Below are 26,063 nucleotides of genomic sequence, written 5' to 3'. Positions count from 1 at the left end.
AATAAAATAAAAGGCCAATTTTTATGAAGGGTAAGGTTGGTCCTTAAAACTGCTCATATTAAACACTTCAGCACATATTGAATAATTGAAACATGAAGAGATTCACCAACAATTTGGATAATCAGGTAAAACTTTTTATTTATTTGTTTCCTGTTTTCCTTTCGAGGTATAGACTAGAAAAACTTTACATAAGATATCAGCCAAAAGGTGGTGGGACATAAAGAAGATATGGATACTGCATCCAGGAGATGCTCTCTTGAAAAAGAGGGGGGAGAGAGAGAACTGTAGTGTCCATTCTAACCTTGAATGCTGGATAAACAGACAAGAAGTGATTCTTTCTTGAAGATGACCTTTGATTCATGGTGGAAATGGAAGCAATTCTGATTGCCGCAAATATCACTATCAGTCTATTCTTTAGTCTTTACCCCACTTGGGAAAAATTGAATTTCAAATAATGTGCCTCCAATAATTCACCACTATTGCCTTTCCACAGAGCTAGTGGCCTTTTGAGGAAATGAAATCTAATAAGAAAGTAGTAATTATTACAAGTCTGTCCATCGACTCCACCCAACAGCGTTGATGCAACTAAGACTTTGTACCAACCTTTAATTTTATCGTATAAGAGACTTGAATTGTTGTTTGTGAAATGAAAATTGTAGGTGTTTGATGAAGTGTAATATCACTTCGTGAGAGTGGAGTACTGTCATTTTCTAACACTAATTTATATGGATCAACCCCACTAATTTTTCTATTTTTTTGGATTACTTTAAGATCAGTATCATATGACTCATTTCTTGTCATCTTTGTTGATGAACAAGAAGAAAAAAAATTGCATATCCTAGAAGCTTTGTTTATACTTGCCTACAGGTGAAGGAGGTAACCAATGAGGAAGATTTAACCTGAAATCTGATTTGGCTCTTGTTTGTCCTTAGTATTGGGGTCACTAATCACTATATGAAACTTGAAAATACCTTTGAATCTTTGCACCCATGTTTCTCTCTCGAAGAAAATAATTGAACTGACAATTATTCAAATTGAATATGATTCACAAAATCTGATTTAAGAGGCTGATGTAGAAATAAGATTGAGCATCAGGTTGTACAGCCAATCCCATATAAGCACGTTGTAGAAAAAGCTGGTATAAAAAAAAAATTTGGTGAGAACTCTTCTCCACTTTACCTCCTAGGATTGGACAAGGGATTGCAAACGTGTGATATAATCTTTATGGCAAATCTGTTCCATCCATGACTAGCAGCCAAACACCATGTCATAAATCATTAACATAATACTATCAGTACCGTAACTATTACCACTACTTCACCCAAATCACCATGTTTTAGTTTCCACGTGTAAAAGAAGTAAGAATGGCCCGACATTACATTTTGCCAATACGGAGATTCACTAAAGTCAAGTGTTTAGCATAGTTTATTTTACTTGGAAAAACTGGATAAAAAACCTTACACTTAGAAAAAAGTGATACTCTAAAAACTGTATGTGACTATGTTAGCAAGTTTAAAAGTTATACCAAACAAACCCATCTTGATCTCTCCACTACAAGGAACACCTAAGATGGGATCGAGGAGATGGAGATGGATACCAAGCCATACAAAGATGTTCTCATATTCGTGTCAAACACTTGTCACACCTAAAATACTTCTGCATGAGTGTACCAGCCATGTTCTTTAAAATATATATATATATATATACAAGACACATTTGAACAAAAGGAATTGAATACCCTTTCACAAAATAAAGAGAGCATTCATGCTCTGAATAATAATAATGCATTTGGAAATTAATAAATATCTCTATTTTTTGCTTTGTATTTTAATTTCTAAACATCCTTTTTAATAGTCATGAATTTGCTTTATTTTCTATTATTACTCTTAACTAGTCGCATATCCGTACGTTGCGCATGATAATTTTTTTAGGATGATTTCATTAAATATTTTATTAATACTATAATTTTAGTTATTAACCATTGGTTTTTCATTAGTTTTTAAGTTAATAAAAACCTTAAATATACCTTTTTTTCACCTTTATACACACACACACATAGTGAATCTTTACACATACTTTTAAGAAAACTCTATATATTCCACTTTTTTGGATGCGTAAAATTATAGATTACTACTCCATAATGATAATGGTTAATTAATTAATTAATTAATTATATATATATATATATATTAGTGATCTCATTTGTAACATTTCTTACCATTATCATATATTTACTAACTAATGATTTGTATAACAAAGACGATAAATGAGAGATAGCATTATTCATTAGATTTTCGAAAGTAATCGTGTATGAAAATTATATTTATATATATATATATATATATGTAGGGACACGATTATTTAGCGACTCAAGAACGACATTGGGCTCGTAAGTAAAGGGCCCTAACAATATGATTTGTAGAGAGTGGGCTTGAAAGGCAGGACCTTAGTCACAGGTTAACGGTTTAATCGGGGTTTCTATGGAAGCTTATCTATGGGTGGACTTGGCTTGACTAGCTAAGCCTTCCATTAGTTCGGGTTGTAGGATTTAAGTCCTCGGACAGCGTCCGAAGAGCATTGTATCCTTCCCTTTTCTCCCTTTTGCAGGATTTTTCCTCCTCCAGGGGATCCCTTTCTCCTTCGCTTTCTTTCCCTCTTATACTAGTGTTCATTTCCCCTTTCAGTGTCCAAGTGTAAGTTTTACTTTCTGGGGTGTAGACCTGTCCTGTCAATCCATACCTAGAGTGGTTGGGGGTCGTTGGAAAAGTTAAATGGCATGGTTTGGAGCATGGGCTTGTCAGATACAGGGTTCTGTATTACGATGTTGGCAGCTTTCTCCCTTGTCCTGCCCCTGTACTGAGTTTGCCCTTTTCTTCAGGCGTTTTGTGAGGTGCTGAGCATGAGATCGTCCTCGACAATATCCTTATGCTTCTTTTGGGATTTCATTATGCGTCCTCGGCAATAGCTCTCCTCGGCTTAGGCCTTGGGCCCTAACGTAGAATGGGCCTGGGCCACGAACACTCTGGCCCCACAATAGCCCCTCAAAATCCTACTACCCGACTTTTAGATAGGGAGAAGGGTTTTGGTGATGTTGGGCCCACATCATGGCTCGCTCAAATTCTGTACTTTACTGATGTTTGTGTTTTTTCATTTGTATGGGAAATGTGCCAAATTAGGAGGCATCCCTTTAGTTTTTACTCACGCGGTGTCCTTTGACGTTTCAGTACTCGAGATGCACCTTCACGAGGATCTTCAAATCTTAGGGTTGCAGATGGTGTTGGGAAATTGTACCAAAACCGTCTTGTCTGCAGCACTTCTTGGAAACCTACATGGATTAAATGCCACCAGTTTGCTCTTTATATAAATAGGATAGGGGGTTACTCCTCTTACATATAAACCCTTCGGCTCCCTTCAAAATCACAATCCTTCAACTACAATCATAGTCTCCATATCCAGTGCTATCCACCCTTAGTGCAATATGTTTAAGGCATGGGTGGGGGTGAAAGAACTACACCCGCCATAGAGGCACCGGACCCTTCCGAGACTCAAGGTGGTGCGGTCTGGACAGGGGAGACACAGACTTAAGATAATCTTCCGCTTTGATAAGGTGGGGATGGTATCTCTACCTCTTTCAGTCAAAATCCGAAGCAGGTTCTAGTCGCACCAGATTCTTGGTGTGTCAGAAGTAAGGTTTTCCGCCATCAGCGCCATCTGCTCTATCGCAAGCGTGGTTAACATAGAGGCTCATCAGCTTCCGGCTCCCTGCACCTTTTCTTCAATGGTGCTAGCCGCAAGTTGGGTTCTCTGCACATTTTCTTCAACGGTGCTAGCCCCAAATTGGGTTCTTTTGCTGCCCGAGTTATAGGCATGTAAAAATATTGAGGAATGGTTTTCGTAGACACCGTTTTAGAACTGCTGCATCTCTCTTCTGTTTTTTGTTCACTGCCTTGTATCTTTTCATTTTGCTTATGTAGTTAGTTTCTAACATAAGCTTATTCAAGCTCTTTCATTGTACACTGTACCCTTTCTTTGTCTTAATAAAAGATGAGTTTGTTTCTTTCTAAATACTGTTCCTTTCTGCGGCAATTACTTTGTGGATGGGTATGCTACATGTGTATTTTCCTTTAATAATACTTAGGACAGGAAGCCTTGTAACAAAAAGCTATTAATTTGAACCTATTGAAACTATCAAATATAATAATATCAATCAATAGCAGATTAAACTAATGAGACTAACTGAGATAACAGCTGAGTGTACCGTGACGCGCGTGAGGCAGTTGCCCGAGAATGAGGAACCCCAAATAAACCATCCGAAAGGGTTGCCGAATAGTGTGGAATTTTGGCCGTGTTTTCGATAACACCTGGCCTCTGATCCAAGGACCGAGGTATGACTGTACTGAGTTGTCCCAGACTTGTAATTTTTCTTTGCAGTAGTTGGTTTCCCCATAGGCTTGAGCCTGAAGACCATACAAGGTCTTGGTTTTGTCCAAAACTTGTATCTTTTCTTTTAAGTAGTTGGTTTCCCCATAGACTTGAGTCCGAGGACCATGCAAGGCCTTGGTTCTGTCCAAAACTTGTATTTTTTCTTTTAAGTAGTTGGTTTCCCCATAGGCTTGAGTCTGAGGACCATACGAGGCCTTGGTTCTGTCCAAAACTCGTATTTTTTCTTTTAAGTAGTTGGTTTCCCTATAGGTTTGAGTCCGAGGACCATACGAGGCCTTGGTTCTGTCCAAAACTTGTATTTTTTCTTTTAAGTAGTTGGTTTCCCCATAGGTTTGAGTCCGAGGACCATATGAGGCCTTGGTTCTGTCCAAAACTTGTATTTTTTCTTTTAAGTAGTTGGTTTCCCCATAGGCTTGAGTCCGAGGACCATACAAGGCCGTAGTTCTGTCCAAAATTTGTATTTTTTCTTTTAAGTAGTTGGTTTCCCCATAGGCTTGAGTCCGAGGACCATACAAGGTCCTGGTTCTGTCCAAAACTTGTATTTTTTCTTTTAAGTAGTTGGTTTCCTCATAGGCTTGAGTCCGAGGACCATACAAGGCCTTGGTTCTGTCCAAAACTTGTATCTTTTCTTTTAAGTAGTTGGTTTCCCCATAGGCTTGAGTCCGAGGACCATACAAGGCCTTGATTCTGTCCAAAACTTGTATTTTTTCTTTTAAGTAGTTGGTTTCCCCATAGGCTTGAGTCCGAGGACCATACAAGGCTGTGGTTCTGTCCAAAACTTGTATTTTTTCTTTTAAATAGTTGGTTTCCCCATAGGCTTGAGTCCGAGGACCATACAAGGTCTTGGTTCTGTCCAAAACTTGTATCTTTTCTTTTAAGTAGTTGGTTTCCCTATAGGCTTGAATCCGAGGACCATACAAGGCCCTGATTCTGTCCAAAACTTGTATTTTTTCTTTTAAGTAGTTGGTTTCCCCATAGGCTTGAGTCGGAGGACCATACAAGGCCTTGGTTCTGTCCAAAACTTGTATTTTTTTCTTTTAAGTAGTTGGTTTCCCCATAGGCTTGAGTCCGAGGACCATACAAGGCCTTGGTTCTATCCAAAACTTGTATTTTTTCTTTTAAGTAGTTGGTTTCCCCATAGGCTTGAGTCCAAGGACCGTTCTGTCCAAAACTTGTATTTTTTCTTTTAAGTAGTTGGTTTCCCCATAGGCTTGAGTCCGAGGACCATACAAGGCCTTGGTTCTGTCCAAAACTTGTATTTTTTCTTTTAAGTAATTGGTTTCCCCATAGGCTTGAGTCCGAGGACCATACAAGGCCTTAGTTCTGTCCAAAACTTGTATCTTTTCTTTTAAGTAGTTGGTTTCCCCATAGGCTTGAGTCCGAGGACCATACAAGGCCTTGGTTCTGTCCAAAACTTGTATTTTTTCTTTTATTAGCCCCTCGAATAAGGTAGGGAGAGTTAACTTGATGTTGAAAGCCCCTAGGGTGCCCGTGCCATTGGCACTGCGAGGCGTAGCCCCTAGCGGGAATCTATGTCGGAACAACAACAGTGTGTTGCTGGAAGTGAAGGAACCTTCGCAGACCTTTACTTGACAGAGGCTTGATCCCACCGCCACACATGCCAACGCGCAAGCCTTTCCCACAGACGGTGCCAATTGTAGGGACACGGTTATTTTAACGACCCAAGAAAGATATTGGGCTTGTATGTAAAGGGCCCTTACAATATAATTTGTAGAGAGCGGGCTTGAAAGGCAGGGCCTTGGTCACTGGTTAGCGGTTTAGTCGTGATTTTTATGGAAGCTTTTACATGGGAGGGCAATGCTTGACTGGCCAGGCATTCCGTTGGTATGGGTTGTAGGATTTAAGTCCTCGGAATGCGTCCGAGGAGCACAGTATCCTTCCCACTCTCCCTTTTGCAGGATTTTTTCCTCCTTCCCCGGGGGGGGGGGGGGGAGCGCCCCTTTTTCTTCTTCGCCTTCTTCCCCTTTTATACTTGTGTTCCTTTCGCCTTTTAGTGTCCACGTGTAAGTTTTACTTTCTGGGGTGCAGACCTGTCCTGTCAACCCATACCTAGAGTGGTTGGGGGTGGTTGGAAAAGTTAAATAGCATGGTTTGGAGTATGGGCCTATCAGATGCAGGATTCTGTATTACGATGTTGGCAGCTTTCTCCCTTGCCCTACCCCTGTACTGAGTTTGTCCCTTTCTTCAGGCGTTTTGTGAGGTGCTGAGCATAAGATCGTCCTCGGCCATATCCTTGTGCCTTTTTGGACTTTCATTATGCGTCCTCGGCAATAGCTCTCCTTGGCTTAGGCCTTGGGCCCTAACGTAGAGTGGGCCTGGGCCACGACCACTCTGGCCCCACAATATATATATATATATTAAATAAGGTCAAATGAAATGTAAAAAAATGGATTTTTAAATTTTCTAACTTTATTTCTTATGTAATTTCTACTGCTATCGAAGAACATCTTTTTTTTAGTTATGATTAATATGGTTTCCATAGTTAGAGTTTGATTAGTTTTAAATGTAAATTTAGTACTATGATTGTATTTAATTGTTGATTGTTGATTTAATTTTTTAAGTGAATTTAACGGTTTATATTACTACACTGTAAAGTTTTTAATATTCTTCACACGGTAATCTCTATTTTATTTTTTACATCTCCTTACAACCTCTTTGTTTTCCAATCAACGGTTGCTAATTGACGTTTGGTTTTTTTTTTCTTTATCTACTCTTTAGTACTTTGTATTGGTTTTTTTTCTATACCATCTCTCTCTCTCTCTCTGTCTCTGTCTCTCTCTCTCTCTCTCTCTCCATTGGCTACACTATAAAGTTTTTAATGTTCTTCACACGGTAATCTCTATTTTATTTTTTACATCTCCTTACAACCTCTTTGTTTTCCAATCAACGGTTGCTAATTGACGTTTGGTTTTGTTTTTCTTTATCTACTCTTTAGTACTCTGTATTGGTTTTTTCCTATACCATATCTCTCTCTCTCTCTCTCTCTCTCTCTCTCTCTCTCCATTGGCAACCTATCGTTTTCCAAAATTTGATGATGATTCAATGACATTAAATATGCATTATTAGTTTTTTTTTTTTTTTTTAATTTAGTGTTTCTAACTTGATTTGTTTTATATTTCATTCTTCCTTTGATGCATTGGGTGTGCGAATGAGTGTTTCCCTAGCATTACTCCACTTAATGTGGACAATTTTATTTATTTAATTTAGGCGAAATATTATATTTTAAAATTTTTAAAATAAAAAATGAGTGTAAATATAAATAATTTAATGATATATATGGGGGATGTGGCTGAATTTAAATGTTAAATAAAATGATATGAGAAAAAAATAAAAATAAAATACATAACAATAAACACTAACTTATCCAAATAATTCTATGTAATATAATAATAGTACATTCTTATATACTATTTTTAATTATTTATAATGTAATATGATAATATTTAACAATCAAAGTCATAAAAAATAAAAAATAAAAAACAAAAAACTTAAAACACAAAACACAAAACTAAATCCCATAAACCAAAATATAGTTCTAAAGAATACAAAACTTTATCAAGCTAAAATAGAGATGCAAGAAAAATAAAAATAAAAATCCACCAAAAAATTGAGAGAGAAAGAGTGAGAAATAACCACTTTTTTGTGAGAGAAAATTATGTAAAGAATGGAAGAATGAATGACAAATTTATACTAAGAGGATGATAATAAAAAGAAACAAAATAAAGGAAGATAAGAGGAAAGAGGAAGAGTGATATCAAGGTAGAATGTTTGGGGAGATGAAAAGGTAAAGAGAAGGAGAAATGTTAGAGAAAGTGTAAATGTTAAAAAAAATGAGTACAATTTGATGAGCACAATTTTTTTATTATTTGAATTTAAGTAAAACATTACATTTTTTATTTTTTTTTATTTTAAAAAAGAGAGAGAAAATATAAATAATTTAATCATAAGGAGGATGTGGTTGAATTTCAATATTGAGTAAAATAGAAGAGAAGAAAAAAATAAGAAAAATTAAAAGATATAACAATAAACACTAAATTATCCAAATTATGCTATCTAATGGAATACTATTTTATTTTTATCTGCTATCTTTAATTTTTTATAATGTAATCGGATAAAATTTAACAATCAAAGAGCAAAATAATAATAATAATAACTTAAAACACAAAACTAAATCGGATCAACCTAAATTAGAGTTCTTAAAAACACAAAAATTTATCAACCTAAAGCGGAGATGCAATAAAAAATAAAAACCCACCAAAACAGAGAGAGAGAGAGAGAGAGAGAGAGAGAGAGAGAGAGAGAGAGAGAGAGAGAGAGAGAGAGAGAGAGAGAGAGAGAGAGAGAACTTTTTTATGAGGGAAAACTATGCAAAGAATGGAAAATAGTGTCAAATTTATAGTAAGAAGGAAGGGATAAGAAGAGACAAATAAAGGAAGATGAAGGGAAAGATGAATAACAATATTAAAGTAGAGGGTGGTGGGAAGATGAAAAGGTAAGGGAAGAAGAAAGGTTGAAGAAAGTGTAAATATTTAAAAAATAAGTGAATGTAAAAAAAATTATAGGAAAATTGAAATAAAAAAGAAATATATATATATATAGATTATTGAATTTACATATTCATATTTATCGGTTTTAACATCTATATATATTTATTTTTTATTTCAATTTTCCTATAATTTTTTTTATATTCACTTATTTTTTAAATATTTACACTTTCTTCAACCTTTTTTCTTCCCTTACCTTTTCATCTCCCCACCACCCTCTACTTTAATATTGTTATTCATCTTTCCCTTCATCTTCCTTTATTTGTCTCTTCTTATCCCTTCCTTCTTACTATAAATTTGACACTATTTTCCATTCTTTGCATAGTTTTCCCTCATAAAAAAGTTCTCTCTCTCTCTCTCTCTCTCTCTCTCTCTCTCTCTCTCTCTCTCTCTCTCTCTCTGTTTTGGTGGATTTTTATTTTTTATTGCATCTCTGCTTTAGGTTGATAAATTTTTATGTTTTTAAGAACTCTAATTTAGGTTGATCCGATTTATTTTTGTGTTTTAAGTTATTATTATTATTATTTTGCTCTATATATATTGTAAAAAAATTGGAATAAATAATAAATAATAATTATGTGGTGAATGACGTGGTGATGAGGTAGCGCAACAGGAGTTCAACAGTAATAAATGTCATGCTTCAGTTTTTAGTAATATATAAATTTGATATAAATTTAACATTATATGAAAAATAAATGCTTAATAATATATAGAAAATAAAAATATATTTAATAATTATTTAATAAATATGTTCTGCTCTTGCTACCCGTACCTATGTCCTATTTTTTCAAAAATTACCATGTTGTTCTCTGACCTATACATGTGCCCATTTGTACCATGTCCGTGCTTCTTAAAAAAGATTTTTTCTTTTTTTTTTCTTTTCATTCCTAGTGAAAGATGTGGGATTTTATCCCTCCTACTCTTATTTAGGGAAAAGAAAAATGTGTTACACAAAGGACTAGGGTACATGTGGTTGCATGGTCTCTATTTTTTTTAGCCTTTGTTCTGTGAATTATGACATCTATGCCATATATACTTAGAAACTCACAGTGCTCTTTGTTTGATAGACATCTGTTTGTTGGCCATGTTGCTCTTTGTTCTTGTCGTGTAACTTCATTTTAGACCAATGTCATCTGATCTGTGTATGTAAAAAGTTGGTTCAATTTGCTCTTGCTTTTTGGATGCTTACCTCCATGTGTTCCTTATAATTTTTATGGATTTGAGGAAGTGTTATTGTATTCAGAAAATTTTGTGGTGGTCCATGATGTTTATGACATTTTATGTAATTGAAGAAGTGTTAAGTGGTCAATTATTGTTGGAATATTGTTAATGGAATTTTTGTTTTTGCTTTCTTAGAAAAATGACATGTCTTATGGTATTGTTATTTTCCATCACTAGTCTATTGAAACATATACAAAATTTATGCGTAGATGTGGATTAATTTTCTGTTGAAGTTCGTAATGGTGGAAATTTTTGCACGATCCACTTAGGTATATAAGGGGGTAATATGGCTATTTGCATACTTTTGATAAGTTCTTCTAGAGAGTCAAGACTCAACAAATTTTTACAACATTTTCATAATAAATTGAGATGTCAACCTACCATAGGTCAAAATAAAAAATTATACCAGTATCTACCATAACTCAAAATAAGGGTCTTGTGATAATATTGGGAGATTCGTTGCTAAATTTTCCTTTTTATTAATATGATCTGATGATTGGTCTATCATGGAATTGAAAGATATGACTGAATAGTTAGGGTATGTTAGTTATGGTAGACTGTGGTATAGATTTTCGAAAATAAGCATGGAGCATGGTAGGTTAATATAATCTAATGATGATGCTTTGACAATGGCAAGTGATTGTTTTTTAGAGAGAACTTCAATTTCTAGCGTCCACTCCTGATAATTGATGTTTATCATTAGATCAAGACACCAATTAATTTTTTATATAGGTGGAGATTGAATCTCATATATCTTATTTGACAACAATAAACTTTACCAATGGCAAATGATCTTCAAGGGCTATAAAGCAATATATGGTGCATTTGTTTGGATGTGTTTGCCTACTTGATGATATGATAGTTATTTCTGCAAGGGCGACTAAAGGCCTAGTTTTAAGGTCTTCATAAAAAATAAAAATAAAATAAAGAAAGGGGCGGGGGGTGAGGGGCTAAATCCCAATATTTTAAAAAATGTCTAATCTTGTAGGTGAATAATTGATTTTTAAAAAATCCAATCCCCAATAATAATAATAACAAATTTTAAAAAACCTTCATCCCAATAATTGTTTTGACAGAAATATTTTTTAATTAAAATTGATAAAACCCTACTTTAAATTAATTGAATTAACCATATTATTAATTGAAAAGAAGATGTTTGCAAAATATAAATATAAAAACTTAATTAATAAATTTTTACAGTATATCTCAAGAAGTTGTATTGTATTGATATGTAAAATTAATTACCAATTAAATTAAAAAATGCCCCATTTAAAATTATTGTCTTAAATCTAAAATTGCATTGAGTCGGCCCTATGATGAAGCTACCAATGCAAGCCATAACAAGGGTGCCCTGGTGGTAATGAGATTGCCAGGGATAGGGGTAGAGATGAGGACTTTGTTGAGGATGTGTAATTGTAGGAGGAATATGCTAGAGAGAGAGATTCGGGTAAATAGGTTGGTAAAGAAAGTACTAGTATGCTAGTACTTTCGACAATTTTGAAGAACCCTAGTTGTTGTAGCGGTGATGCTGTGCTAGTAAGGACATGATGTTACATGCGTGCTGCTAATGAAAGAAGGTGATGCTATGCTAGCAAGGACAACATGTTACATGTGTGCTGCTAATGAAAGAAGGTGATGATGAGATTGAACCCTTGATATTGATGAGGATAGACATGATGATACTGACTAAAGGTCAAAAAATGATGATGATGATGATGATGATGATGATATAGAGACAATTTTGAAACACATCTAAAGATAACCAAATTGGTTCAGGTTAACGAATACTTTTGAGGAATTTGTTAAATAACTATTTTAAGAAAATTTTGATACTATTTTTATGGAGAAAAAAAATCAATTGATTTTTTCTTTTCTCATAAAAAATTTTTAAAAAACATTTTTTAAACCAACGCTCTTAGAGTATTCGTTAAATTTTATGAAAAAACCAAATATACAGTATAGAAAAGTTATTAGGTATTTCAAGAGTAGTGCTCTCTTCTCTCACATGAGAAATGGGTCTCACCATGAAGCCTACCTTCATGTGAGAGAGGGGAGAAGTACCCAATAAATTTCTTGCAATATAGCAAAAAACCAACAACAACAACAACAAAAAATAAAAATAAAAGTGTGCAATAATATAAGAGTGACTTGGAGTAAGGTAGAGTTTCATGAATGATATAACTGGGCCAGGCTTATACTTAGCCAAGATTAGCCCAACCCAAATATTATAGCGAATAATAATAAGCAAGTAAAACGACAACGTTTGTCCTTCAATCATTAGACACGTTACCTTAGCTTTTTTTTTTTTTCTTCCTCCACGTAACGGCTAGTTTCTAGTGACCGTTTGGAGAAAACCCAAATTCAAATCTGAAAACAACCACTACTACACTATAACACACAAAATCCTCAGCTATTTCCAATACAAAACCCACAAAACCTGGAATTCACACCCAAAATAAAAAAAAGAAATCCCAAAAAACATTTTCCTGAAAAATTCAATTCTCAGCTCTGGCATCTCACAAAAAAAATCCCAAGTCTTTGTTTCAGACATTAACAAGTTCACACCACAAAGAAACCAAATACTCCAAAATGGTGTACTCTTACACACCCGCATACTACTCCACTCTCCATGACTCAATAACCTCTCTATGCAAGACCATTCTGCCTTTTGGGTTCAAGAAGAGGCCACGCTTGCCGGCTTCAGATCGAAAGCTCTCAAAGTTGCAGTCAGATAATCTGAAATGGCAGCAAGATTCTTTCCACCAGATTATGAACCTTATGGGTCTTCACAAAGAAGGGATTTTGGCTGAGACTGAGGTTTCCGCTTTTCGAACTCATTTGCTTGAGACCATTATCGCTTCTCCGGCAGAGCAAGAGCAGCCGGTTATTTTGAGAGATAAGTTGCTATTTTTGCAGGTAAAATTTCTTTACAATTTTGTCTTAAATTTCATTGCTTAGAACCTGAATTAGCATAAATTTGAAATTTCCCATCATTATGTATTACGCTTTTTATTGAGCTTAAGATTTGAGATTAGCGTATCAAAAAAAAAAGATTTGAGATTAGAGTCGCAAGACTAACGAAAAAAAAAATCTTTTTTCATCCCTAAACATCCCTAAACTTTAAAAAGATCTCTTATATTGTAAGTTCATTTCACCTGTTGATCTTATGTATGTCCTTATTTTTTTGTCCAAATGTAAAGGTCAATGTTAGACATGTCAAATTCTCCAGTGTTAGAAATAGTATTAGTTAAACGTGTAGGATAAAAGGTAATCAAAGTAAGTAAGGATGAAAAATGTAACGTTTTTAATAGTTTAGGAATGGAAAAAGAAAATTTTAAAATTTAGTGACAAAAAACCCAAATAATTTTTTTTTTTTTACTTTGTTCACTCTCCTAGCAATCGGGTTAGCCTTCAAATTTTGTTTCGTAGAGGGAATTGAATATGTAAAACTCTTTTCCCTTTGTTCTTTTTTCAGGAACTCCTTTATGCAAAATGCATTTCAGCTGATGAGTATCATTCCTCAAAGAGGCCTTTGTTACAAAGACTGGCAGTTCAAGGAGCTGAAATTGAGGCCAAAGATGTAATTGTTGCAGGGCCAAGAGATCCAAAAGAAAACTCAGATGAAGAATGGTCTGTGATTGACTTAAAGGATGAGCATTGTTTGCTAAACAAAGAGAATTCCAATTCCAAGAATAAATCAAAGCACGGCTCGGCAATTAAGCAGATCAAAGGAGCAGCCTCAGCTTTCAGCTTTCACAAACCGGGAAAGAACAAAGAAGAGAAGAGCATATTCGATTTGGCCTCTGTACATTTAAGCTCAACCGAGTCAAAATTCAATTCCCCTGCATCTGCTAAGAGTGAAATGTGGCAATCCAAAGAAAACCCATTCTGGGATAGTCGTTTGAAGCACAAAGAAAGTGAGACAAATTCAATTCTAATGCCCGAAAGCTTGCCACCACCGGAGTCAGTGAAGAGGAAACCTTTTAGGACACTGTTTCATAAAGAACAGAGAGAAGGGCATGGGGGTGGTAGTGGTGGTATTGGTGATCATGATAATGGTCCTGGTTCTGAGGAAAAAGCAGCAAAATCGGTAAAAAAGCAATGGGGGTTTAAGAAATGGAAGAGAAATGACTCGGATGATGAGACAGCTCCTCTGCCTCTCAATGAAAGATCAGACAGTCAGGCTTATTTGGAGTCAGGCAGGCTTGTCTCAAGCCCTATGGGCGAGGGGCCTGACACGAAAATGATCAAAAGGAAGTTGCATTCCGATGGTTCTCCTTCTGATTTCTTCATAGATAAGGTTTAGCTTATATAAGAATCTTTTTTCATTTAATTGGCTAATATGTAGTTGGAATTATTTGGAAGTTTGTGCTGAAGTGGAATTTGTTTCTTTTTTCTATGTGAAGGTCTTAGGGGATAATATAAAGAAGGAGCTGTCAAGAATCCAAACAGAACTCTGCACCACAAACCCCAATCTTCAATTCTCGTAAGCACTCATGTCTAAGTTTTTTTTTTTTTGGGTGTGTGTCTGAATGTGACCATATTTGTCTACAAATATGCTAACCTTCTTTTCTTGTGTGACTTTATCAGGAATGATCAAATTGATGCAATTTCGACCCAGCTTCCTGTTGACAAGGCTGACTTGAAAAAATTCTTTCCCAAGTGAGCCAACCTTCTCTCTTTTTCTTTTTCTTTTTCTTTTTTACCCTTAGTCCATTCTTTGTAATGGCTATGAAGAGTTTTTCTCATTCACAAATGACAATGTTGAAACAGCCACCTAAATATAAAACAAACCCATAAGACTATTCGACCTATAAGGACCAATAAGGCCTCAGGGTGTATATGCCACATTAGATCATAGGGCTACTACATATGACTATTGAAAGAGTTTTTTTTTTTTTTTTTTTTTTTTTTTTTTTTTTTTTTTTGGGAGAATCGACTATTGAAAGAGTTATGTAAAGAAGTTAAAACAAACCCAAGTAACAGTTAGATCATTAGACTATTCCACCAATAAGGCTACTCTTTGTCTAGATAGTGGAAGCTACAGGGCTACTCTTTGGTTAGATATCACACATTAGATCATAGGGCTACTTCTCTCATCTCACTCACTGAAATCAGTCCTTTTAGCCTTGAACAAAACAATTAGCTAGAGCTTATCCCACAGTATCACTTATTTCTCTTTTGGAATGTTTTTCTATGTTGAAGATCGTGGTGCGATCGATATGGTGATGTTGTGTTGGACGTCGTGAAGAAAGAATTCAAAGACCATGTCGGAGAGATGGAGAACATGCGAAATGCTGCCAGAGAGAAACATAGCAGCAACTCAATGCGATGGACAACATTTGAAGATGATGAGAACTGTCACCCTAATCTCTTCAGTCATAATAATGATAATCCATTCTCTAGTAATGCTAACAGTAGCAAGGGCTTCCAAAACAATCCTTTCTTTCATGATTACACAGAAAGCAATGGAAATAAGCTGAGATCTGAATCAGCTATTCTCCAAGAACAGAATCCCTTCTGGACACCAAGGCATGGCTCTTCTTTGATGGGTTAAGGTTTTTACATATTTTTCTTCTCTCTTTCCCGAGAGTACCCTATCAGTTTACTTTTATGTAGTACCCAAGAGGGAGACTTGTAAGTAGTACCCTATATCAGTTTACTTTTATGTACCATATGAACCATGAAAGACTCTTCAAGTAATTCAAATTCTTTTGCCCCCCACCCCTTTTTTTTTCTTTTTTTTCTTTTTCTTTTTTGGGGCTCCACTTCAATAATTTCTTGTTACAAAAAAATTGTATCCATTCGTTTCACAATGAATGGAGAATTTATTCAGAGACAGAATTTATAAAAGAATATGAATTATGAAGATAACACCTGAAGCTTATCATATGTCATGTTCCTGTGCACTTATCTCAGAAAGCACAACTTAAGAGCAGAAAATAAGGAAAAATGAATGGGGACAATCTACCGTATGAATAAAAAAAGGTAGAGAAAACAATGAATGGGGGCAGTGAAATGTTGATCCTGCCCCATTGCACAAAAGGACAAAAGTTCCTACTCCATATGTTATAAGAGCTTATATATTAGCCAATCCTAAGGACTTTTCTTATAACCAATCTCTTAATGTGGTTAAGGAAAACATAAAACAAAAAGTCATGAAACACATAATTTGCTCATGGAAAACATTTCTGAAGTGATTGTCATACAGTAACGATTTAAAAAATTATTAATAAGGAATTTAATTTGAATTAAGAGTAAACAATTACAATTGACAAGACCAACAGAAAGGAAGCTTTTCTAAAGGTAAAAATTGAATTATATTGAATCACTTGTTGCAGAAACAACTACAATCATTATAGTTTTGAGTTACAGCAAATACATTAAAGCTAAAGTTCATTGCAGAAAGTAAAGAAGGGAGAGAACTAAATTTAAAATCCTATAATTCTTATTCTAGCTACAAAGAATTGTATGATTCTGATTCTCTGGATATCAAAGACCTAATCCTAAATAGAAAGAAAATAAAACATTATCAGGCAACTATTCAAAAAGCTCAGCATCATCAACCCCATCAGCTGAAGATGCAAACAGATTTGAACATTGGACTTTGCATATAGTCCCCCCTTTTGTCACGCATTGGCAAATCAAACTCAATCAGAGGGTCCAGGAGGTGGTGTGGAGGACAAAGAACTTTTCAACTGATGAAGCTGGATACGCAAATCAGCCATATTGCCCATCAGTGTATCCAAGAGCTGACCGTGTACAGCCTGAGCGGTCAGTAAAGACTGCAACATGTCTCCCTGATTTGCTTGAATTCCAGGCACTAGCTCCGGAATGGCACGAATAGATGTGGAGGAACTCGAAGTAGCAGGAGGTGCATCATCAACAACAGGATCTTCATAGGAAGCAGACCCAAAGCCCCTGGATTGCTGCAATGTTTGAGCAAAAGCTTGATACTTGCGGATGTCAGTGACTCCTCAAAGTGAGCTTCCTTGATCTCAGCCATTTCATTTGCAGAATCCTTTGCCATAGTGCCAATTTCCCTCTCAATATCCTTCTGAATGTCCTCTCTAATGGCATATTTGCAAGCCCGCTGGCATATTTCTGTGATATCAGCCCCACTGAAGCCTCCTGTAAGCTTGGCAAGAGCTGTAAGGTCAAGATCTTTTGACACAGGTGACTTCATAAGACAAGATTTGAAAATCTGAAGCCGTGAAGCCTCATCCGGCAGAGGGATATAGATCAATTGATCAAGATGACCGGGTCTTAGAAGTGCTGGATCGATTATATCAGGCCTATTAGTAGCTCCAATGACAAAAATAGTTTTCTTGGATGATAACCCATCCATTTCGGTTAAAAGCTGGTTCAAAACTCAATCAGCAGCACCACCAGCATTTCCAATTCCACTTCCTCTCTGAATAGCAATGAAGTCAAGTTCATCAAAAAACAGGACACAAGGTGCTGACTGGCGAGCCTTGTCGAAAACATCCCTAACATTGGCCTCACTCTCTCCAAACCACATTGTGAGTAACTCAGGACCCTTGATGCTAATGAAATTAGCCTGACATTCATTGGCAATAGCCCTGGCCAAAAGGGTTTTTCCACAACCAGGAGGACCATAGAAGAGAACTCCTCTAGATGGTGACATCCCAAACTTCTCAAACTTTTCAGGATGCTCCACTGGATATTGAACTGTCTCTTGAAGCTCTGCCTAGACACTCTCAAGTCCACCAATGTCTTCCCAGCAAACATTAGGCACTTCCACAAAAGTTTCACGCAAAGCAGAGGCAGTGCTAGTTGCAAGAGCAGCGCTAAAGTGATCATTGGTGACAGCCATGGAGTTGAGAACCTCAGCATCGATGGTTTCATCCTCCATGTCAATCACATCCATTTTTTCTCTAATACATTGTAGTGCAGCTTCGGTAGAATGAGCCGCAAGATCCGCACCCACATGTCCATGAGTTTCCTTGGCCACTCTTTCCTAGTTCACATCTTCAGAGAGTTTCATCTTCCTGGTATGGATATGAAGAACCTCAAGATGCCCAACTTCATCTGGAACGCCAATATCAATCTCTTTATCAAACCTCCCAAACCTTCTTAATGGAGGGTCTATACTATTAGGCCTATTGGTGGCTCCAATAACAATAACATGTGCCCGGGAATTCACACCATCCATCAATGTCAAAAGCTGTGAAACAATCCTCCTCTCTACCTCTCCACCGGTCTTATCACGCTTGGGAGCAATAGAGTCAATCTCATCAATAAATATAATCGAAGGAGCATTCTCCTCTGCTGCAGCAAAAGCTTTCCTCAAATTACTCTCGCTCTCACAAACCATCTTGCTCATAATATCCGGACCATTAATACAGAAAAAGAAAGCCCCAGTTTCATTAGCAATAGCCTTCGCTATGAGTGTCTTTCCAGTACCAGGAGGCCCATATAGCAAAATTCCCTTGGGAGGCTTCACTCCAATATTTTCAAAAAGCTGTGGATGCCTTAAAGGCAATTCCACCAACTCACGAATCTGACCAAGTTGCTTCCTAACACCACCAATATCATCATAACCAATCTCATCCAAACTTTCTTCATTATCTTCTCTCCTCAAAGCCTCTCCTTCACAGTAAACTTCAGTCTCAGGTGCAACAATGCAATACTCTGCAGGATCAGTCTCCATAACCTTAAACTCTACACTCCTCATCCCACCCCTCACAACAAAAAGATCACCTTTCCTCACCGGCCTAAACGAGTCCATAAAATAAGGCTTCAAGTAGGCGTCAAAGATACTCCCAGTAAGGCCTTCAATGGTGTCATCAATAGGAAGAACGTGAACTTTATTGCCGTAATTAATACCATGACAGTGATGAATCGAAACCACATCACCAAGCCTGACTCTGAGGTTAGACCGCACCACCTTGTTCATAAAAACCTTGGAACTGTGACAAGCAGCGTCATCAAGAACAACGCAAACCGTGTCCCGTCTCTTCTTCCCCTTGATCAACACAGTATCACCATGAAAGAAGTTGAGGGTGTGCATGGTATCAGGGTGTAGTAAGATCACAGAGTTGTCATCGTTGTTGATGGGTTCCTCCACGATCAACCTATTGGGAGTGAAAGCCTTAGTTCAGAATATTCAAATCATGAAGAAGAAGGCACTGTTCCAACGGCTACTCCCAAACCCAAAATAGTGTCGTCTGTCAGAGTGGTTAAATATAAAACACGCCTCAAGCCAAACGTCGTCGTTTCTCATTAATCCTAACGATGTCGTTTCTGTGGTGCTTGAATTATCAGTTATTGAAGCATTATGTTATCTCACGTGTGGTGTTCTGTTGTTGCACGGGTGAAGTGGTTGAAAGTCAGTTGTAATAGACTCCGTATTTCTCGGGCTTCTCTCTTCTTCCATTGTCTGATGTATCTATATATATATTCTCTTGTCTTCATAGATTGTATTGTACTCTTTGTTGATAATAATACTTGATACTATTCAGTCTATTTTCTCTCTCTGTTTTTTCTTCCTAGTTTGATTGATAGAGTAATTGTGAGATTTAGAGAGCTTTATATGTGAAATTGAAAGTGTTTTTACATGGTATCAAAGCTTTGTTCCTTATCAATGGCTTTTGCTCAATCTGATTCATCTTCTTCGTCGTCTTCTTCAAGTGCTTTGCTTGCTATGGCTACTTCAGGTTTACCAATGAACTCATCATTACGGGTGCTGTCAAATATGTCATCTATGATGACTGTAAAGCTTGACTATGGGAATTATATTGTTTGGAAACATCAAATTGAGGTAATTCTTGATACCTATTCAATGATTGATGTCCTTGACGATTCAATTACCCATCCAGATAGATTTCTAAAGGATTCATCTGGGAATTTCACTACTGAAATTAGTCCAACATTCATAGCTTGGAAAAATCGTGAGCATGCTATGTTTACTTTTCTAAATTCAGCACTCTCTCCTGCGATTCTTGCTCTCACAGTTGGGTAAAAATCTACTAGAGGAGTTTGGAGAGTGTTAGAGAAGAGATTTGCTTCAGTCTCAAGGTCTCATGTTATGAGTCTGCATAATGAATTGAATGCAATCAAGAAAGGGGTTGATTCTATTGATGGTTATTTTTAGAAGATTAAGCAAGCTCATGAGAGAGTAGCTGTTGTTTCTGTGTTTGTGGATGATGAGGAGCTTCTTCACATTATTCTTGATGGTCTTCCCTCTGAATATGATGCTTTTAGCTCGGCTATAAGAACTAGAAGTGATGTGTTGTTAGTGGAAGAGTTGAATGCATTGCTTAATGCTGAAGAGAGAGTTATTAAAAAGAGATCCAATAGTGTTGATCCATCTTCTATGGCTATGGTTGCAAATTTCCACTCTCAAGGTTTTCCATGAGGAAGAGGAGACAGAAATCACAATCAAAGAGGTAGAGGTGCTCGTGGAAATGGTAATAATTTTGGAGGTATGAGTTCTAACTATGGTGGAGGCAGTTATTCCAATTCTAGTTCTCAGTTTCAGAACTTCAACCCAAGCAATCCACGCTTTTCTTCTCAATTTCAGACTTTTAATCAAGCTAAGCCTTCCAGCAATCAAGGTCAATCTAGTGGGCCAATCTATTAGATTTGTGGAAAGAGTGGTCATTCAACTCTTGATTGTTACCATCTCATGGATTTTGCTTATCAAGGAAGGCATGCACTTGCTAAGCTTGCTTCCATGGTGGCCAATGCTGCTTAGGTTCAAGCTTCCAACTCTTGGCTTATAGACATGGGTTGTTCTGATCATGTGACCCCAAATTTGTCACAGCTCTCTATTCATCAACAACCAGTCCAAGGAAATGAGACTATCACAGTTGGTAATGGCCAAGAACTGCCAGTCACTCACATTGGCAATGGTGAGCTTCAAACCTTAACTCATAATTTTAGGATTGATAATATTCTAAGAGTGCCTAACCTTGCTTCTAATCTTTTGTCTGTTCATAAACTTTGTCTCCAAAATAATGCTTTTTGTTAATTTGATGCCAATAAGTTCTTAATTCAGGATTTGCCCATGGGGAAGATCCTCTACACAGGGTTGAGTAAAGATGGGGTCTATCCCATTCCATCTATCTCTGACTTGTCTTCACTTCCTTCCTTAAGTCACTTCAAGACTTCTGCTTTTGTGTCTGTCAAACCACAACATCTTTTGCTTTGGCATCACAACCTTGGGCATCGAAGTTCTAGAATTCCATATTCAGCTCTCAATAATGTATTTACATCTCTTTCTTTGTCCATGAATGAGGTTTGTTCCTCTTGTGAATATTGTCTAAGTGCTAAGATGCATAGATTTCATTTGAATAAAACTCCACTTGTAACTACTTCAGTTCTTGAAATCATGCACAGTGATGTTTGGGGTCCTTCTCCCATTACTTCTTTGCTTGGATTTAATTACTATGTGATCTTTGTTGATGACTACAATCATTTCACTTGGTTGTTTTTACTTAAGCATAAGAGTGAAGTTCTATCTATGTTTAAGCATTTCAAGTCTATGGTTGAAACTCAACATAATTCTAAGCTTAAAATTCTAAGGACTGACAATGGTTCTGAATACACTAATGTTGAGTTTCAATCATTCTGTTCTGTCAATGGTATTCTTCATCAAACCTCATGTCCTCGTACTCCTAAGCAGAATGGTGTTTCTGAGAGGAAACACAGGCATGTTGTTGAAAAAGGCCTTGCTCTTCTTTACCAATCTCATCTTCCTCTTAATTTATGGTCTTATGCTTTTACTATTGCTACCTACCTTATTAACAGACTACCTTCTTCAGTGTTAGGTTTTCATTCTCCTTGGGAGAAATTGTTCTCTAACCACCACATCTTCATGCTCTTAAGGCTTTTGGGTATGCCTACTATCATTTTCTTAGGCCTTTTTAACAAGAACAAATTACAACCTAGGTCTAAACCTTGTGTTTTTCTTGGTTACCCTCTTCTGTCTAAAGGGTATATCTGCCTTAATCCTACCTCTAACAAAATCTATATTGCTTGTTATGTTCTGTTTAATGAGACTTTTTTTCCTTTTGCTCATGATTCTCATCTTATCAATCCTCGTATTCCTTTTTCTTCATCTTTGTCTACTTGGTTTCCTCAATCTAAGTCTCCTAATCTTCCTTCAGTGACCTCTCCATCTATTGCTCCTAATACTCCTTCCTTTCCTTCAGATTCTGATTTAGTCTCTTCTCTTCTTCCTTCCTTTCTTTCTTCTTCTTGTCCTATTCCTGTTGTTCCTCCTCCTATTAACACTCTTTCCTCAGTGGATATTCCACCTCCATCTTCCTTACCTGTCCTTGCAAATCCTATACTTCCTTCCTCCTCTTCTTCTGATCATGTGTCTACTGCTCTTGTTCCTTCTTCAAATAATTTCCATCCTATGATTACAAGGTCTAGGCATGGCATCTATAAGCCTAAAGTTATGTAGGTCCAATGTGATTACACTGTGACAAAACCTCCTTTATTTGCCATTGATTCTAAACATCCTCAATGGGTGGCTTCCATGGATGCTGAATTTCATTCATTACAGAAACAACACACCTGGTCTTTGGTTCCTCTTCCTTCTCATAAGAATGTTGTTACCTATAAATGGGTTTATAAGCTTAAAAGGCATAGTGATGAGATTTTTAGTCCTGTTGTCAAGCCTTCTACTGTTAGACTTCTTGCTTTGGCTGTGCAACATGGTTGGAAATTGAGGCAATTGGATGTTAGTAATGCCCTTCTCCATGGCCTTCTTAAGGAAAAGGTCTATATAGCTCAGCCTCAAGGTTATGTTGATCTTGCTTTTCCTAAACATGTCTGCCTTCTTCATAAGGCTCTTTTTGGTCTCAAACAAGCTCCTAGGGCTTGGTTTGAAAGGTTTACTTCTCAGTTACTTCATGTTGGGTTCTATGCTTCAGTTGCTGATGGTAATCTGTTCATCTTGAGGCATCAGTCTTTCATTGTGTATATGTTGCTCTATGTAGATGATATTACCATCACAGGTAACAATTCTGCTTTAATTTCTAGTATCATCAAGCTGTTGGCACTGATTTTAATCTCAAGGATCTTGGATTGCTTCATTATTTCCTCGGTCTTCAAATTGATTATACCTCTACTAGTCTATTTGTACATTTGACCAAATATGCTTCTAATTTGCTTCAGAAATTTGGCATGACTGACTGCAAGCCTTGTAAAACACCATGCTCACCTAATCATCATCTCCTTCCTAATGATAGTCCTCTCTTATCTAATCCTAAGTCCTATAGAAGCTTGGTTAGGGCTTTGCAATATCTTACTTTCACCAAACTAGGCCTCTCATTTGCTGTTCAACAGGCTTGTCAATATATGAGCAGTCCTACTCATAATCATCTTCAAGTGGCTAAACGGATCCTCAGATATCTCCAAGGCACTCTTCATTATGGTATTGCCTTAACTCCAGGCCCAATTTCTTTATCTGCTTATAGTGATGCAAATTGGGCTGGGGATCCTATAGACAGGCATTCTATTACTAGTATTGTTGTGTTTCTTGGGAATTCTCCCATCACTTGGTCTGCAAAGAAGCAATGCATTGTGTCTCGTTCATCCACAGAAGCTGAGTATCGTGCTTTAGCTTCCATTGCCGCTGAATTGTATTTGATTAGGATGCTTCTTCATGATTTTGGAATTTTCCTTCCTCAACTTCCTCTTCTTTGGTGTGATAATGTTAGTGCTTTGGCCATTGCTTCCAACCCTATGTTTCATGCTCGGACCAAGCACATTGAGGTTGATTATCACTTTGTTCGTGAGAAAGTCCTCAAGCGTGATTTGTTGGTTAAATTCATCTCCACTCATGATCAACTTGCTAATTTGTTTACCAAGGGTCTTCCTTCTCCCAGGTTTAATTGGCTTACTTCCAAACTCATGTGGAAATTTCCCATTCGTTTGAGGGGGGATGAAAGCTTTAGTTCAGAATATTCAAATCATGAAGAAGAAGAAGGCATTGTTCCAACAGCTACTCCCAAACCCAAAACAGTGCCATCTGTCAGAGTGGTTAAATATAAAACACGTCTAAAGCCAAACATCATCGTTTCTCATTAATCCTAACAATGTTGTTTCTGTGGTGCTTGAATTATCAGTTATTGAAGCATTTTGTTATCTCACGTGTGGTGTTCTGTTATTGCACGTGTGAAGTGGTTGAAAGTCAATTGTAACAAACTCCATATTTCCCAAGCTTCTCTCTTCTTCCATTATCTAATGTATCTATCTATCTATATATATATATATATATATATATATATAGCTCGATCGTAAGTGTTTGTAAGTTACTGTATATTTTGATTTTCAATCAAGTTGGCCGGTGATACCGCCATAGTTATCCATTATTTTGTGGTTATACATTACTTTGAAGTATGTTATCTCTAACAAATATTATTTTGTTTTACATCTATTTTCTGATAGCACTTCCACTCCAATATGTTGCATTTTTCATCTACTACTTCATATCAGTTTGTTCATACTGTTCTTTCTTTTGGTGGTAGGCTGAGCCTCCCGTTCATTCAAACTGTTTATTATTTTGTGTTTATCTGTTTAAGCTAATCCTTTGCTTCCCAGATATCCTCTTCTTCTTGTCTTTGTTTCTTTCCCACAATTTTTTACAGATGTGTACTAAACCAGTTTCTATGAGGACATGTTACCCGATAAGTCTAGGTAGAAGTCCAGTTCTGTGTGATTTTGTTACTCGATAAGCCTGAAGTTGCCGTGAACAGAAATCGAGAAACAAGCCCCGTTAGCCGTGAGCCAGGAGAGCGTTAGGCGTTTGAGGGAACGTGTAAGGGAAAGTTCACATAAACGACAGCGATAAGTAGTAGCAAGAGTCGCAGACGGCATCCGGAAACAGCCATAAGTGGTAGCATATCATAGGAAGGTAGCCATACACTCCCTGTTTCAGATCTAAGGTTAGATCCAGAAATTGGAAGATAAAGGTAGTCTAGGTTGTAATTGATTTCTTAGGCTTTTAATCCAGAATGATAAATAGGATGCTTAGAAGGAGTGACTCTTCCACTTCCATTAGATCTAGCAGTACAAACCCTCCTGACATTCCACAAGAAGATGGAACAATCAACTCAGAGTCGTACCAGCTTTCAGATCTAGATCAGAAGTTAGGAGATTGGAACATACCCAAAGTTCCCACAACCTAAGTCTATAAGTCATCTTCATGGTCCTTGAAAAAGTCTTTCAGAACGGACTACCATGTTAGGACTATAGAACAAGTCTACAGCATTAACAAGGAATATGAAACCTGTTATTTGTTGTCCCCTGCAGCCGTGAAAGTTCACAGGGAAAAAGATCATAAATTCCTCCATATAGGACTTGTCCAAGTTGGAGTAAAACCATTGATCAGAGAAGGGTTGAACAACTCAATCCTTATGGCCCTTAGAGACACTCGCCTCATCAGGTTTAATGATAGTCTCCTAGGAACCATAGAATCCAGTTTGAGTAATGGTCCAGTTCACTTCGATTGTTACTCAAACCTCACAGTCGCACTTGACGACCCTCACATCTTGAAGGTCCACACTCTCAATATTAAAACCCATGGAAACCTTGTGTTACATGGCACCAGACAGATTGCTCTTATATACAGGGTGTATTATAAGTGCATGAGAACCAATATGTCCATTCAAGCATTCGATAAGAGAAAGCCAGGTGAAACTACTCTTATCCAAACCTCGGATGTTAGATCCATTGTTCAGGTACCTAAAACCCTGAAATGGTCTGAAATAACATTCCCAGCACAATGGACTTTACAAAATGAGAATTATCCTCTACAGGTCTAGAACCCTGTTAGGAATCCAGATCTAGATATCA

General features: G+C 36.8%; 1 protein-coding gene and 1 pseudogene across 1 annotated transcript; one reads left to right on the top strand and one right to left on the bottom strand.

The window, feature by feature from the left end:
- Nucleotides 1-12,629: 12,629 nt before the first annotated feature.
- On the top strand, nucleotides 12,630-15,966 carry LOC126715519 (uncharacterized). Its single transcript, XM_050416150.1, has 5 exons — nucleotides 12,630-13,145; nucleotides 13,705-14,529; nucleotides 14,636-14,715; nucleotides 14,820-14,891; nucleotides 15,435-15,966. The coding sequence occupies exons 1-5, from the start codon at nucleotides 12,819-12,821 to the stop codon at nucleotides 15,784-15,786; spliced, it is 1,656 nt and encodes a 551-aa protein (XP_050272107.1). The 5' UTR covers nucleotides 12,630-12,818; the 3' UTR covers nucleotides 15,787-15,966.
- Nucleotides 15,967-16,641: 675 nt separating this feature from the next.
- LOC126704643 (cell division cycle protein 48 homolog) lies at nucleotides 16,642-19,350 on the bottom strand (annotated as a pseudogene).
- Between the last annotated feature and the right edge of the window lie 6,713 nt (nucleotides 19,351-26,063).

The sequence above is a fragment of the Quercus robur genome, chromosome 2 (genome assembly GCF_932294415.1).
Source record: "Quercus robur chromosome 2, dhQueRobu3.1, whole genome shotgun sequence".
Classification (NCBI taxonomy): domain Eukaryota; kingdom Viridiplantae; phylum Streptophyta; class Magnoliopsida; order Fagales; family Fagaceae; genus Quercus; species Quercus robur.
Note: the sequence above shows the minus strand (reverse complement) of the source record. Positions and strands in the feature narration are given on the sequence as shown.

What these genes read in the sequence shown, in the direction of transcription:
- LOC126715519 (XM_050416150.1), top strand. Translation starts at nt 12,819, where the DNA reads ATGGTGTACTCTTACACACCCGCATACTACTCCACTCTCCATGACTCA. An exon ending in ATAAGTTGCTATTTTTGCAG is followed by an intron (nt 13,146 to 13,704) that starts GTAAAATTTCTT and finishes TTCTTTTTTCAG; the next exon opens with GAACTCCTTTATGCAAAATG. An exon ending in CTGATTTCTTCATAGATAAG is followed by an intron (nt 14,530 to 14,635) that starts GTTTAGCTTATA and finishes TTCTATGTGAAG; the next exon opens with GTCTTAGGGGATAATATAAA.